The following is a 14193-nucleotide window of genomic DNA, read 5'->3' as shown; positions in this document are numbered from 1 at the left end:
CTTATGTGGCTCAGCGTCAAATCTTGTTTGATACTTGCTCTTGTTCAGGTCATTGTACTGTGCTCAAGGTGCTATATCAATGCAAGCTGTTGTTAAATGAATTGCTTGCTACAAACTCAGAAAATTGAACAATTTATGACTTAAATTTAAATTTTAAAAAAACATTGTGCAGCCAGAACAAAGGATTACTGAATCTTAAGCACACTTCGTCCAAAGTCAAGGGTAGGGTTAATGGCTGTATATTGGGATTGGGCAGCTCTTTTCGTACTGTTTGTTTACTTGGGATATTTCAATTCAGTAGAAACAATGGGCTGTGTTATCTGCAGCCCTGATGATTAAGCTCTTTGTTGAACTGCTAGAATACATAGTTTCTCGTTTGAACCCACATTCCAAATGCACTGTAGGTCAAACTTAGAACTTGCATTCATTACATTTCCAACTGAAAGTACTCTTTGAATCCTGTTATATTTTCAGGTTTCAATGGCAGGCACATTCCTTAATATCTGTACACGTCACGAAACGTCGTGATGTTTAATAATTACAGCCGGGAAGATGTAGAATAATGTACCTAGAAAAACAAGGGTAGCGTGGGAACGCCACCGATTGTACCTTCTGCTCATACATCATTCTGGTTTGGAAAAATATCGCCATTTCTTCACTGTCACTGGGTCAAAGTTCTGAAATTCCCTTCCTAACAGCACTGTGGGTGTACCTGCTCCACACGGACTGTGGCGGTTCAAGAAGGTGGCTCCCCCACCACCTCCTCAAGGGCATGGCCAATAAATGCTGGCCTTGCCAGCGACGCTTACATCACACGAACAAATAAAAGGAAAATAAAATTATTGCATTTGATTTCTCAGACTAATCATGTGCTGTCCTCCCACCCCTCTCCCCTCTCCCCCCACCTACAATCCTTGGACGCAGTGTTGCAGCAGAATACCTTGGAAGGGCTAACATATTGGATTAAATGAATAAGTTATGATGAATAGTTACAGTTATAAGCTAAGTTTGTGCTGTCAAAGGAGATTGTCTGTGACTCCTGAAGTAGTTTTTTGACTTATTTGACCCCATTTGAGCCTAGAGAGCAGGCAGGTGAGAAGGGGAGCCATTTTTTGATGCCAGCTGTTAAGAGGTTTGAATATTTTCCTCAAGGGCAGCTCACAAATGGTGGTAGATCCTAAATTGGATTGGCAGTTCCCTGGGAAATAACCAAATTCACATAAAGTTACACAGGAAAAAGTATAATACCTGTGTAATATATAGATATATCCCCAGCTGATATTGCACACATATGGTACAGCTGATATTGCACATATGTGGTATATCACCAGCTGATATTGTACACATATGGTACAGCTGATATTGCACATATGTGGTATATCCACAGTTGATATTGCACACATGTGGTATATCCACAGCTGATAATACACACATGTGGCATATCCACAGCTGATAATACACACATGTGGTATATCCAAGGCAGATATATTGCACACAGAAAATTTATGGCATGGATGGAGGCCATTCAGTCCTTTGTATCTGTGGTATATCCACCAAAGATATTTCAAACGTGTGGTAGATCCACAACGGATAGTGGAAAGGTGGTGTATTCACAGCTGATACTGCACACATGCATTAGCTCCACACCACATCTATTACAGATAAGGGCATGGTCACAACAGATATTGCTAATGCATAGTATATTACACATGCTGTTAGTGCATATCTCTGAGAACTTCCTCTTGTACTTATAAGTATAATGTCTCACATTTCTGCAGCTTGCTAAAACAAAATGTTGTGACCTTGTCTTCCTCACACATAAATATATCGGTGTGTGTGCAGGAGTTTAGGTGTAACATTAGCACACATTGAAGGAGCTAGAAGGTCACTTACATGATGTAATGTTGTTGTAAATGATAATGAGCCTGCAGTGTGCACAGGACTTCTGCTGACTATATTAATGATGACAGTCATTCCAATCCTTTGATTGTGTTTTGATCCAATAGACCCACTTGAGGCCAGCTATTACTCCAGATGTCTTCGGCAATCAGACTTTCTGTGTAAAAATGAAACATTTGCCCTCCTGCCAGTCTTTCGGATGAAAATATCCTAAAAGGGTTGATAAAGGTGTCCTTTGGAAAGAAAAAAACCTACGTGTAATTTTAGGTCATCCATTCCATTGCCCATTCCTCCACTGCGAAAGTGCCCGGCCTCCTAATGTAGGAGCCTTAGGAGGAATTTGAGAATGAGCTGCAATTTGCAGTATGAATAATGGCAAGGTTATCGGTGCCTGCTGTTATTTCAAAGTAAAACTGCTAGTAGCTTCTGGTATCTGTACATGTGCATAAAGCCTGGGGTCGGGAACTGCCAAGTCCCGACAGACCTCGGAGTGTGCGGATTGGGAGCAGGCTGCACACGCACAGTTCAGCATTTTGAGTTGTTTGGGAGGAGGACGGGGCCAGCACAACTGCGCAGAAAGGCAAAACTGGGTAAAAACCCCGGTCATGTGACCGGGAGCAGCGTGCTGTTGAAGACAAGTGTCCCCAGGTAGGGGACAGGGAGAGGTCCCAAAGGAAGAGGGGACAAGGAGAGGTCCCAAAGAAAGAGGGGACAAGGAGAGGTCCCAAAGGAAGAGGGGACAAGGAGAGGTCCCAAAGGAAGAGGGGACAAGGAGAGGTCCCAAAGGAAGAGGGGACAAGGAGAGGTCCCTAGACAGGGGAGAGGGACAGGAAGAGGCCCCAGGTGAGTTTAAAAGACAAAAGGAGGAAAAGGCTGCGGTAGCAGACTTTAAGTGTAGAGGGCTTAGGAAAAGTCCTGAAGTTCCAAGAAGGCAGCAGAAGGTTAGTGACTCCATGCTGCTCAGTGTTGGGGTGAAGGTACCTCATTGGGGCAGTGATGTTCTGCTCGATGTGGCCAAAATGCTGAAGTTGTGCTCGTGAGTTGGTGCTTGAGTGCGGATTCGGGAATCTCGGGAGATGAGATTGAAACTCTCTGAGTGGGCCGTTGTTGAAGCTGTTGAGTTGCAGCAACTTTTAGAGAGAATTCCCAGGTTAGATCTTCGAAGGTGAAGACTAGAATCCCTCATGAGAGAGACAGACTTTCAATGAGATTGGTTGAATCACAGCATTACTGACGTCTGGGTGGGTTGTTGAGAAATCTTTGGATTCTGTCCTGGTCGTATTTGCTATTTAGTGTGCAGCTTGGTGTGTTTGACCACAGTTTGCCTATTAATTCACATGTACCTCATATTTACCCTGAATGTTAGAGTCTAACATAAATATTGTAAGTTGTTTAATCTTTCTGACCTTGTATAATAAAGTTTATTTTTGTTTTTTCAAAACCCATGGAATCCTGTGGCTTTATTCACTGAGCAAGTTGTCTTCAATTACAAACTGCGTCTACTTTTAACAAAACATTATTGATCCCTAATCAAATCTTACCAAAGACTTGGGGGTCTAGTCAAGGATCATAACAGCAGCTAAACCCACGGTCCTCACTAGTAAGCTCAGCACTGTAATAACTGCTGTGGTGTAAATTTAGAAGCTTACCCACAAGTTCCAAATTAAAGACAGCTGAAAAAGTTAGGCTTCAAAGATTTAGGAACAGATGAAGTTTTAACAGTGTAATAGATGATAATTACTGAATAACCTCTCAGGCCCAGAAAAAAATAAGTTTACAATTGTGGGGTCTCACTCTATCGTAAGAAAATTAACATTGCAGATTTTTTTTACAAATTAATTTGTAGTGGGTGATTGTTCTGGAAAAGCATAGGTCTGTGGGAAATTCTACGCAAAGTGAATGGCGAAAGCTGAGAGCAAAACCCAGGTCGTTGTGTTCCTCTAGCTCTTCTATTAACTTGCCTTCTGGTCAGAGCTCCATTTGACAGCACTCTCAGAAACCAAGAGCTCTTTTCTGTGTCCTGTTACTCATGCAAATAGTGGCTTTTTAATGGGAATTACTTTCAAGACTCTGAAGAACCCTTTGGGATACTGAACAATGACACAAAAAATTCAGCCATTTTCTAAATTAATGTGGAAAACAGTCAACAAGACATTAAAGCAACAATTTAATATTTGATTTATTTATCCTTTGTTTAGTGTTACCCTAAACCACCTGTTGATTCAAAATATGTTACACAATTAAATGAAGGTAATCTTGCAGAACATCAACATCACAGAAATGTTCTCTTGCTTCTGGTGAATGGTCCATAACTAGACAGTATTCAAAACGCCATTCATATTATATAGGCCGAAGTCCTTGTATAACACAGAGGGGAGAGGAATGGCCTATATGGTCTCCTTTTTTAAGGAAGGATGTAAATGCATTGGTGGTTCAGAGGAGGTTTACTAGGCTGATACCTGAAATAACTGGGTTGTCTTATGAGGAAAAGCTGGACAGACTGGGCTTGTTTCCACTGGACTTTAGAAGAATGAGGGTGATTTGATTGAAGTATACAAGATCCTGAACCAGGTCGATGTCGAAAGGATGTTTTCTCTTGTGGGTGAGTCCAGAACTAGGGGGCACTGTTTTAAAATTAGGGGTTGCTCTTTTAGGACAGAGATGCGGAGAAATTTTTTTCTCTCAGAGGGTTGTGTGACTTTGTGATTATCTGCCTCAGGAGGTGGTGGAGGCGGGGTCATTGAATATTTTTAAGGTGGAGGTAGGTAGATTCTTGTTAGGCAAGGGAATCAAAGGTTATCAGGGTTGGATGGGAATGTGGAAATCGAAACACAAGAAGATCAGCCATGATCTTATTGAATGGTGGAGCAGGCTCGAGGGGCCGAATGGTCTACTCCTGTTCCTATTTCTTATGTAAAGATATTTATCACTAATAACGCACAGTGCAATTTAACACCAAAATCTTGCGAGCGAAATTAAAACAATCAATGATCAAAACCGAAGTCATTTTAGAGTCTTGAAACCTGGAGTATATTATTTAAACATTTTGAACAGCAAGCCATTGAGCTGGTCTTCACTGATCTCAGCCCGTTTGCCCCTCAATCCAAAAGCTCACTTCTAATGGCAGAGTCGATCCTGGGGAGATCAAGCATTTAATCAAATATGGACTCAACAAACCCTTTCAAAAAAATCCATCTTACTTACTCCATCTCATGAAAAATAAGCAGACCTTTCCGGAATGGGGCCATGATTCTTTCTGTTGGAAGGTGCCCAGCGTGGGTTGTTTTAATTAGCGAGCGCAAATGGGGAAGAAGGATTTTGGAAGCTGAAATGCACTCCCAGAATACAGGGAGTTGTGATTTTACTCATCCGAAGCCTTTTTTATAAAATTGTGTGTGTGTACTTTTGTTTCTGAATATGCCTCAGGTGTTTCTCGGTGAAGTGAACATCAGCCTGAATTGTTGCCAGGTGGTGGTGAAAGAGTTAAAAGCCGGTGCCAGTATTCAGGATCAGATGCGATTCCTGGAGGAAGCCCAACCACACAGGTGAGTTTTACAAGATAGTCACCCTCCTATTCCATACATTCGGTGCAGACTTCCCTGGCAGGGAAGTAAGCATTGCAGTCTCTTTCTGTAGATATTGACCTTTTTCTGGTTACCATCCCACCAACCACAGGCAACCTCCTCTTAACACAAGAGAAGGTGCCATTCACGCATGCCATTAACTTTGGCAGCGGGCATGAACTGGCTCTTTGACTGCGGTGTGCATCACACCGAGCCTGTCCTCTCTAAATCCTCTTCTCACCCGATGCCCACGCCAATTTTTCCAGCAGGGATTGCTGGTTAATGATGAGGAGTCTGGGTTCATTTGTGGCGCCATCACTCAGGGAGCTCGGGCTGAATACAGTATCCTTATCCCAGTGCTGTAGGAGTTCAGCGAACTTGGCACAGACCTGGAGATCAAACCTGGAACCTTCCTTTCCAGACGGCTCGACCCAAAGACGATGACTTTCACAATCACATCTAACTGCCGTCCAGGTTCCTGGTTATGTTTCCATCAATAATTAGCATTACCAGAGCTTGTTTCGGTTTCTAATTAAATACATCAATCTTCATGTTATAATGGTGCTCTAATTGGTACAGTAATGGATTCCCAAATAGAAGACCTCACTTTAAATGGTCGCCTTCCCTGACAAGTGTTTCAGTTTGACTTTCCTGCTTTGGGGAGAGGGAGGGAGAGCTGGTTTGGAAGGAGCAAAGTGCAGGAAGATCAGTGAATGTAGCTCCTAGGATGTGTCACTGATGATCTCACAATAGTTCCTGCATTGTCTGTTTTCTCCTCTTGTCCCTTGCTGGCTCCTTGCTGGAATAAGGGTTCATGGGCGATAACCATTCACTAGAACCACGGACAATCTGTGATTCTTCACTTGCAGGTCTGGACTATAAAGGGTAGATTAAGGGGCGATCTAATTGAGGTAAGAAACATGATTGAAGGATTCTCTGGTGATGGAGTCCAGAACAAGGAGAGATAACCACAATATTAGAACTAGGCCGTTCAGAGGTAATGTTGGGAAATAGTGGAAACGGGGGAGGTGGTGGCATAGTGGTATTGTCACTGGACTGGTAATCCAGAGACCCAGGGGCAATGCTCTGGGGACCTGGGTTCAAATCCCACCACAGCAGATGGTGAAATTTGAATTCAATAAAAATCTGGAATTAAAAGTCTAATGATGACCATGAAACCATTGCTGATTGTCACAAAAACCCATCTGGTTCACTAATACCCCTTTAGGGAAGGAAATCTGCCATCCTTACCTCATCTGACCTACATGTGACTCCAGACTCACAGCAATGTGATTGACTATTGAATGCCCTCTGAAGATCAGTTAAGAATTGGTAATAAATGCTGGCCCAGCTAGTGATACCCACATCCCATGAACAATAATAAAAAAAACACCTCCTCATACTATTGATAATAGAAATCTGGAATTCTTCCCCTCCCCCCAACCACAAGTGCTGGTGAGGCTGAGGGCCCATTGAAAATGACAAATTGATACATTTTTGTTTGGCAAAGATATCAAGGGGACCAAGGCAGGCAGTTAAGATACAGATCAACCATGATTGAGTAGTGGAACAGGCTCGAGGGTGTGAATGGCCTTCTCCTGTTCCTGTGGAGGTTGAACATTGATAAGCCATTGATACGCTCAGTTTAAGAGGGGTAAGATGGTTCCCCTCTCAGCAAAGATTTATCCCGGTGAGAAAGAAAGACACTTAGAGAATGATGCGTCATCCCTGACTGAATAAAGAAGTTAAAGATTGTATCACATTGAAAGGAACGCTGTGCAAGTCTGCAAGGATTAGTGATAGGTTAGAAGATTGGACAGATTAGAAAGAATGCCTAAAGAGATAATGAAGAGGGAGAAAGCTGGGTATGAGAGAAAGCTAGCTAGTAATATAAAACCATAGTAAGAGTTTCCACAAGTATTGAAATGGGAAAAAAATAACTAAAACTAGCGTTGTCCTCTTGAGGGCGAGTCTAAGGAATTAATAGTGGAAAACAAGGAATAGTGGAGGCGTTGAGCAGGTATTTTGGGTCGGATTTTCCAGCCCTGCCTACTGCCCGGATCATCCGATTTCTCCGAAAGTCAATAGATTTTTGGTTGGGCCACCGAATCTCCCATGGCGCGGGTCCCACCACAATGGGACTGAAAAATCCCGGCCTTTGAGCCTGTTGTCTTCACTATGGAAGATTACAAAAATTTCCCAAAGATGCTTGAAAATCAAGAGGTGGACGGGAGGGAGGAGCTTAAAACAAAACTATTAGAGCTAAAGGCTGATAAGTCCTCAGGACCAGATGGCCTACATCCTAGGGTCTTAAAAGAAATGGTTGCAGAGATAGTAGAGGCTTTGGTTATAACCTTCAAAAATTACTTATATTCTGGAAGGGCCCCATCAGATTGGAAAATAGCAAATGTTTATTCAAGAAAGGAGGGAGACAGAAAGCAGGAAACTGCAGGCCAGTTAGCCTAACATCTGTCACAAGGAAATTACTAGAAACTGTTATTAAGGAGATTGTAGCAGGAGACTTAGAAAATCATAATGTGATCAGGCAGAGTCAACATGGCTTTGTGGAAAGGAAATTATGTTTAACTAATTTATTAGTTGGTTGAAGAAGTAACAAGCAAGTTGGATAAAGAGGAACCTGTGGGTGTACTTGGATTTCCAGAAGGCATTTGATAAGGTGCCACATCAAAAATTGCTACACAAGAAAAGAGAACATGGTGTAGGGGGTAACACATTAGCATAGATAAAAGATAAAGCTAACAGGAAGCAGAGAGTAGGGGTAAATGGGCCTTTTTCGTGTTGGCAAGATGTCACGGAGTCGGGTGCCACAGGGAGCAGTGCTGGGACCTCAACTATTTACAATCTATATCAATGACTTGGATGTAGGGACCGAATGTATGGTTGCTAGATTTACCGATTACACCAAGATAGGGAGGAAAATAAGTTGTCAAAAGGATGTAGAGAGTCTGCAAAGGGACATAGACAGGTTAAATGAATGGGAAAAAATTTGGCAGATGGAGTATAACATGGGAAAATGTGGATTGTCCACTTTGGTGGGAAGAATAGAAATGCAGTTTCCTATTTAAATGGAGGGCGATTGCAGAGCTCAGGGATACAGAGCAATGTAGGGTCCTGGTACATGAATCACAGAAGGTTCGTATGGAGGTGCAGCAAATGATTAGGAAAGCAAATGGAATATCGGTGTTTATTGCAAGGGAAATGGAATTAAAAAGTAAGCACGTTTTGCTACAGTTGACGGTATTGGAGAGATACCTGAAGTACAGTGTATAATTTTGGTTTCCTCGTTTGAAAAAGATATAATTGCATCAGAAGCATTTCAGAGAAGGTTCATTCGACTGACCCCAGGGATCCCACTCTGATCTTCTTTCTCCAGTGTCTCAGCTGCTTGTCCTGTAATGCAGAGAAAACAGATGCTTAATCACATAAAAGATGGGGTAGTCACATGAACATCACCCAGTGATTGAAGTAAGGTCGTGGATAGCGTATTCCCATTGTAACTTGCTTAATTCATGTCTGGGAATCCCCATCTCAGCCAGGGCCCCATTGTCTAAATGATTAGGTTTAATGTTCTTCTCTAGCCAGTCGAGTACCCCAGGTGATTGTCCTGATGCCTTGCTAAAGAGGACAGGAAATGTGGTTCACTCATATTCCCCTGAGGTCATTGTCTTGGATGGGTTTTTGCAGATATTCACAGAATGTGGAAGGTACAGTGATACAAATTGTGTAGCCATCTTTGGCTGTGAGCTCAAGTCACCCTTTAGTCTCTGTTTTTAGAAGTTCAATTTGGGGTTTCCAGCCGATGGATTCAGGGTCATTATTTGATATAAAGCATGTTTTTGTGACACCGTTCATTCCTGGGAGAAGGTGCAGGAGAGAGGTGAATCATTTCTCATTGTCTACACAGTGGGTGGCAGTCACTGAATAGCAATCAGCTATGGCAGTTATGACTAATTCTTACCCCCGTGCTAATCCAGGGATCCTGAGAACAACTGTAGCATCTCCATTGGGCTTGCATCAGCCAGTCCAAGCCTTACAGATGAGCTAAGATGATTTAATTAAATGATGGAACAGGCTTTCAGGGCTGCCTGACCTTGTTCCTTTTTTCCTACCTTTATAACCCAAGCAGGCAAAGTGTAAACCCAATGAACCATTAATGCAAATTGACTTGTGTCAGTATGTTCTGGTTTGGCAAGCCAGGAGGTGGTTGCCAATATTAATTCAGCTGTGAAAGTTGTTTAATTCTCCCTATAGGGCAGGACAGCTGTGTGCATCTGTACTGGACAGTGAAGCAAGAGGCATTATTCCTGTCCCTTTACACCTTCCATTGTTAGCCAAGAGGAGCAGCTGGTTATGCTAAACCATTATAAATCACTAGTTAGGCCTCAGCTGGAGCATTATGTTCATTTCTGGGCACCACACTTTAGAAAGGATGGCAACGCCTTGGAGAGGGTGCGTAGAGAATGTACTAGAATGGTACCAAGGATGTGGGACATCAGTTATGTGGAGAAACTGTTGAAGATGGTGTTAGTCATCTTAGAGTGGAGAAGGTTAAGGGGAGAGTTGATAGAAGTGTTCAAGATCATGAACAGTTTTGATAGAGTAATTGGGGAGAAGCTGTTTCCAGTGGCAGAAGGGTCAGTAACCAGAGGACAGATTGGTAAAAGTACCAGATGAGGAGCTTTATTCTTTACACAGTGTTTTGTGATTTGGAATGCTCTGCTTGAAATGGTGGTGGAAGGGAAGCGGAATCAATAGCAACTTTCATAAGAGAATCGCGGGGCAAATTTACACCCACCCACCCCCCCCCCCCCCCCCCCAACCCCCACTCACCAGCATATTTGAAGACGGGGGAGCATGCAAGATAAAACAGGTGACCAGCCCGTCACCTTCCGCCCACCCCAAGCTGCAACTCCCACCCACCCCCCCCCAACATTACAGAGGGTGGATAAGGCATCTGGCAGCTGACCTACCTTTAGGCCCATTCAGACCCTTAGATTGCCAATTAAAGGTCACTTAAGGGCCCCATTCCACCCCCCGCTGCCACCATATTACATTGGGTGGGGAAAGGGGAAGGAAGGTGGCCAGATGGCAACTTTAACAGCTCAGGCTAAAAGGTGGGAAGGAAGAGAGGATACCTCCTCTGGGGGTCCCCCTCCCCAACCTTTGTGCCTTCCCCCCCACCCCTCCCCACCCCAGCCTCTAAACCCAACCCCTCCAACCCCCTCCCCCATCTTGCTAGTGTCCCTGATCTCTCCCCGACCAAAATCCCTGGACTTACCTTCAATTCTGGTATCCCTCCTCCTTCTTCTCGGGACTCCATGTGGTCCCAGCACCTGGTGCCACAGCCGTGTTCCGGAGCTGCTGGGACCACTCAGCGGCCAGCCAATCTGATTGACTGGCAGCTCTCGAGGGTGGGATTTCCTGAGCCTGAGGGGCGGAAGTCCCACTCTGACCTGGAGAAGGCCACCCCCGGAGCATTATCGCCGCAGGGCAGCCCGATTTAAAGTCGACAAGATGCCAATCAGCTTTTAGACTGCGGGGGAGGGGAGGGGAGGGGGGAACGTGGTGGGTAAGGAGTATGCCTCCCCATAAAATTCACCCCTTGGGTAAATACTTGAAGGGGGAAAAAAATTCTGGGCTATGGGGAAAGAGCATGATGCAAGATGGAGCGAGATTAATTGGACAGCTCTACCAAAGAGCCAGCACAGGCAACGATGGGCCAAATGGCCTCCTTCCTTGCTGTACCGTTTTCTGGTTCTGTGATGCGTTATGAAGAGACTCAGGCCACTGTTTAGTTAAGGCAGCTCCGAGCACTGCACATGCCACGCCACGTGTAGCTACTTCATTGCCCAGGACACACCGCTACTGTTTGGCAAGTGAGATTGCAGCCAGTTGGAGTTGTTTGCAACTCACAGGCAGGAGGATGCGGCCTGCTGCTTTCTAACTGGCGGAGCTGATGAATTCACAAGATAACTCCTTGGGATCAATGCAGAGCTGAGCAGCAGAGCGAACGAAGCAGTGATGTGAGAGAGAGAGAGAGAGAGAGAGGGGGGGAGGGATGAAAATTGGAAAAAGCAGATGAGCCAATAAGACAGAATCCAAATATAAAACAGTCGCAACAATGAAGGTTAAGTAGCAACAAACAAAATTAAGGAACGGGTAACAGAGAAATGTTAAAATGATCCAATTTATATGGACAGAATGAAAAGGGGAAGCGTGAAAGAAAAGCAGAAAATGCAGCAAGTGTACAGCCTAGATCAGTGGAAAGAGGTTCAGGTCTCTGTTGGAGGTTAATAATCAGAGCTGAACCAAAGAAGATAGAGCAAGTCACTTTGTAAGATTGATCAAAATGAAAAGAAGTAGGGGAGAGCCAGCGAGAGAGAGAGAGAGAGAGAGAAGGAGAGGCCAAGAGTCAGATACAAAATCAAGAATGTTGTTATATTTTTAAAAGAATAGAATGTCCAATAAATAAAACGATTATACAGTAAAGACTAAAATAGATAGAACTGAAAGACGCTTTGCTTTTTAAAAGAATATATAATAAATTGCTAAAAGGACATCTGCATCATGTTAACTGCTCCTGATTCTACATTAGCATATGATCCAGCTGTGTATTGACGTTTTTAGTGTTGATCCCTTATAAAGGCAACAGGTACATGGTTACAATTTAATATTCAAACTTTATTTTTTTTTAAAAATGAATACTCTAATTGTAACAAATGATAATGAAATCCAGGTTAAAACAGGAGGCATTGTTGCAAGAAATGATTTGGAACTATTACTGCCTGGAGCTAACACTGAATTTAGTGCTGCATGTCCAACATGCCTCTGTGGGGCATGGTTACTTTAAACTAGCGCTCCTGGTGCACTGCACAATGGCTGAATGATTTATTAATGCAGGCAGTGCTGAGCTGTGTCACTCAACATCCCTCTCAACTTGAGCCCTGGGAAGAAGTGTATATTGAAAACACAGGTGAAAGCTAATAAAGAAAGAACTTGCATTTATATAGGATTTCCCAAAAATATATGAACATATGATTTAGGAGCAGGAGTAGGCCACTCGGTCCCTCGAGCCTGTTCCGCATTCAACAAGGTCATGGCTGATATAATTTTAACCTCAACTTCACATTCCTGCCTACCCCCGATAACCTTTCAACCCCTTGCTTATCAAGAATCTATCCACTTCTGCCTTAAAGATATTCAAAGGCTCTGCCTCAACCACCTTTTGAGGAAGAGAGTTCCAAAATCTCTCAACCCTCTGAGAGAAAAATTGTACCTCATCTCTATCTTAAATGAGTGGGCCCTTATTTTTAAACAGTGACCCCGAGTTCTAAATTCTCACAGAAGAGAAAACATCCTTTCCACATCCACCTGTCAAGTCACCTCAGGATCTTAAATGTTTCAATCAAGTCACCTCTTACTCTTCTAAACTCCAGTGGATACAACTCCAGTGACTGTCCAACCTTTCCTCATAAAACAAACTGCCCATTCCAGGTATTCGTCTACTAAACCTTCTCTGAATTGCTACCAATGCATTCATATCCTTCCTCAAATAAGGAGACCAATACTGTACACAGTACTCCAGATGTGGTCTCGCCAATGTTCTATATAACTAAAACATAATCTCAGTACCATTGTACTCAATTCCCCTTGCAATAAAGGATAACATACTATTAGCTTTGCTAATTATTTGCTGTATCTGCATACTAATCTTTTGCGATTCATGCACAAAGGCACCCAGATCTTTGCCTATTCACCTAACCTATATATATGCTTTCATAGCCTCCTTATGTCCTCTTCACAACTTACTTTCCTACCTATCTGCATCATTAATAAATTTAACAATCAGACCGTCAATTCCTTCATCCAAATTATTGATATAAATTGTAAAGAGTTGAGCCCCAGCACTGATCCTGTGGCACTCCACTCATCACATCCTGCCAGCCAGAAAATGACCCGTTTATGACTACTCTCTGTTTCCTGATAGCTGGCCAACCTTCTATCCATGTCAATATGTTACCCCCTACACCATGAGCTTTTATTTCCTGAAATAATCTTTGATGAGGCACCTTATCAAATGCCTTCTGAAAATCTAAGTACAGTACGTCCACTGGTTCTCCCTTATCCACAGTACCCTATTACTTCTTCAAAGAACTCCAATAAATTGATTAAACATGATTTCCCTTTCACAAAACCATGTTTAATCTGTCTGATTACCTTGAATTTATCAAAGTGCCCTGTTATAATGTCTTTAATAATAACTTCTAACATTTTCCCCATGACAGATGTTATGTTAACTGACCAAAGGTTTCCTGCTTTCTGTTTCCCTCCCTTTTTGAATAAAGGAGTTACATTAGCTATTTTCCAATCCAATGGAACCTTCCCTAGTGAATTTTGGAAATTAAAACCAACGCACAAACTATCTCACTAGTCACTTCTTTTAAGACCCTAGGATGAAATCCATCAGGACCCGGGGACTTGTCAACCCAGAGTTCCAACAATTTGCTAAGTACCACTTCCCTGGTGATTGTAATTTCCTTGAGTTCCTCCCTTCCAATTCCTGATCTACAGCTATTTCTGGGATGATTCTTATATCCTCTATAGTGAAGACTGATGAGAAACGCTTTACCAGTAGTTAATCACCTTTAAATTATAGTCACTGCTATAGGAAAATGCAGCTAATATGAAAAGAAAGGGAAGTTAAAGCATG

The 14193-nt window shown here is 43.0% G+C and overlaps 1 protein-coding gene across 1 annotated transcript in view; it reads left to right on the top strand.

The window, feature by feature from the left end:
* The window catches only part of aatkb (apoptosis-associated tyrosine kinase b), a 115178-nt gene that overhangs the window by 67811 nt on the left and 33174 nt on the right, over positions 1-14193 (top strand). Inside the window, exon 6 of the mRNA XM_041217294.1 lies at positions 5326-5444. Within this exon, the coding sequence (XP_041073228.1) occupies positions 5326-5444 (119 nt within the window). The remainder of the gene's footprint in view (positions 1-5325; positions 5445-14193) is intronic.

The sequence above is a fragment of the Carcharodon carcharias genome, chromosome 22, assembly GCF_017639515.1.
Source record: "Carcharodon carcharias isolate sCarCar2 chromosome 22, sCarCar2.pri, whole genome shotgun sequence".
Taxonomy (NCBI): Eukaryota; Metazoa; Chordata; class Chondrichthyes; order Lamniformes; family Lamnidae; genus Carcharodon; species Carcharodon carcharias.
This window is presented reverse-complemented; position numbering and strand designations above follow the sequence as displayed.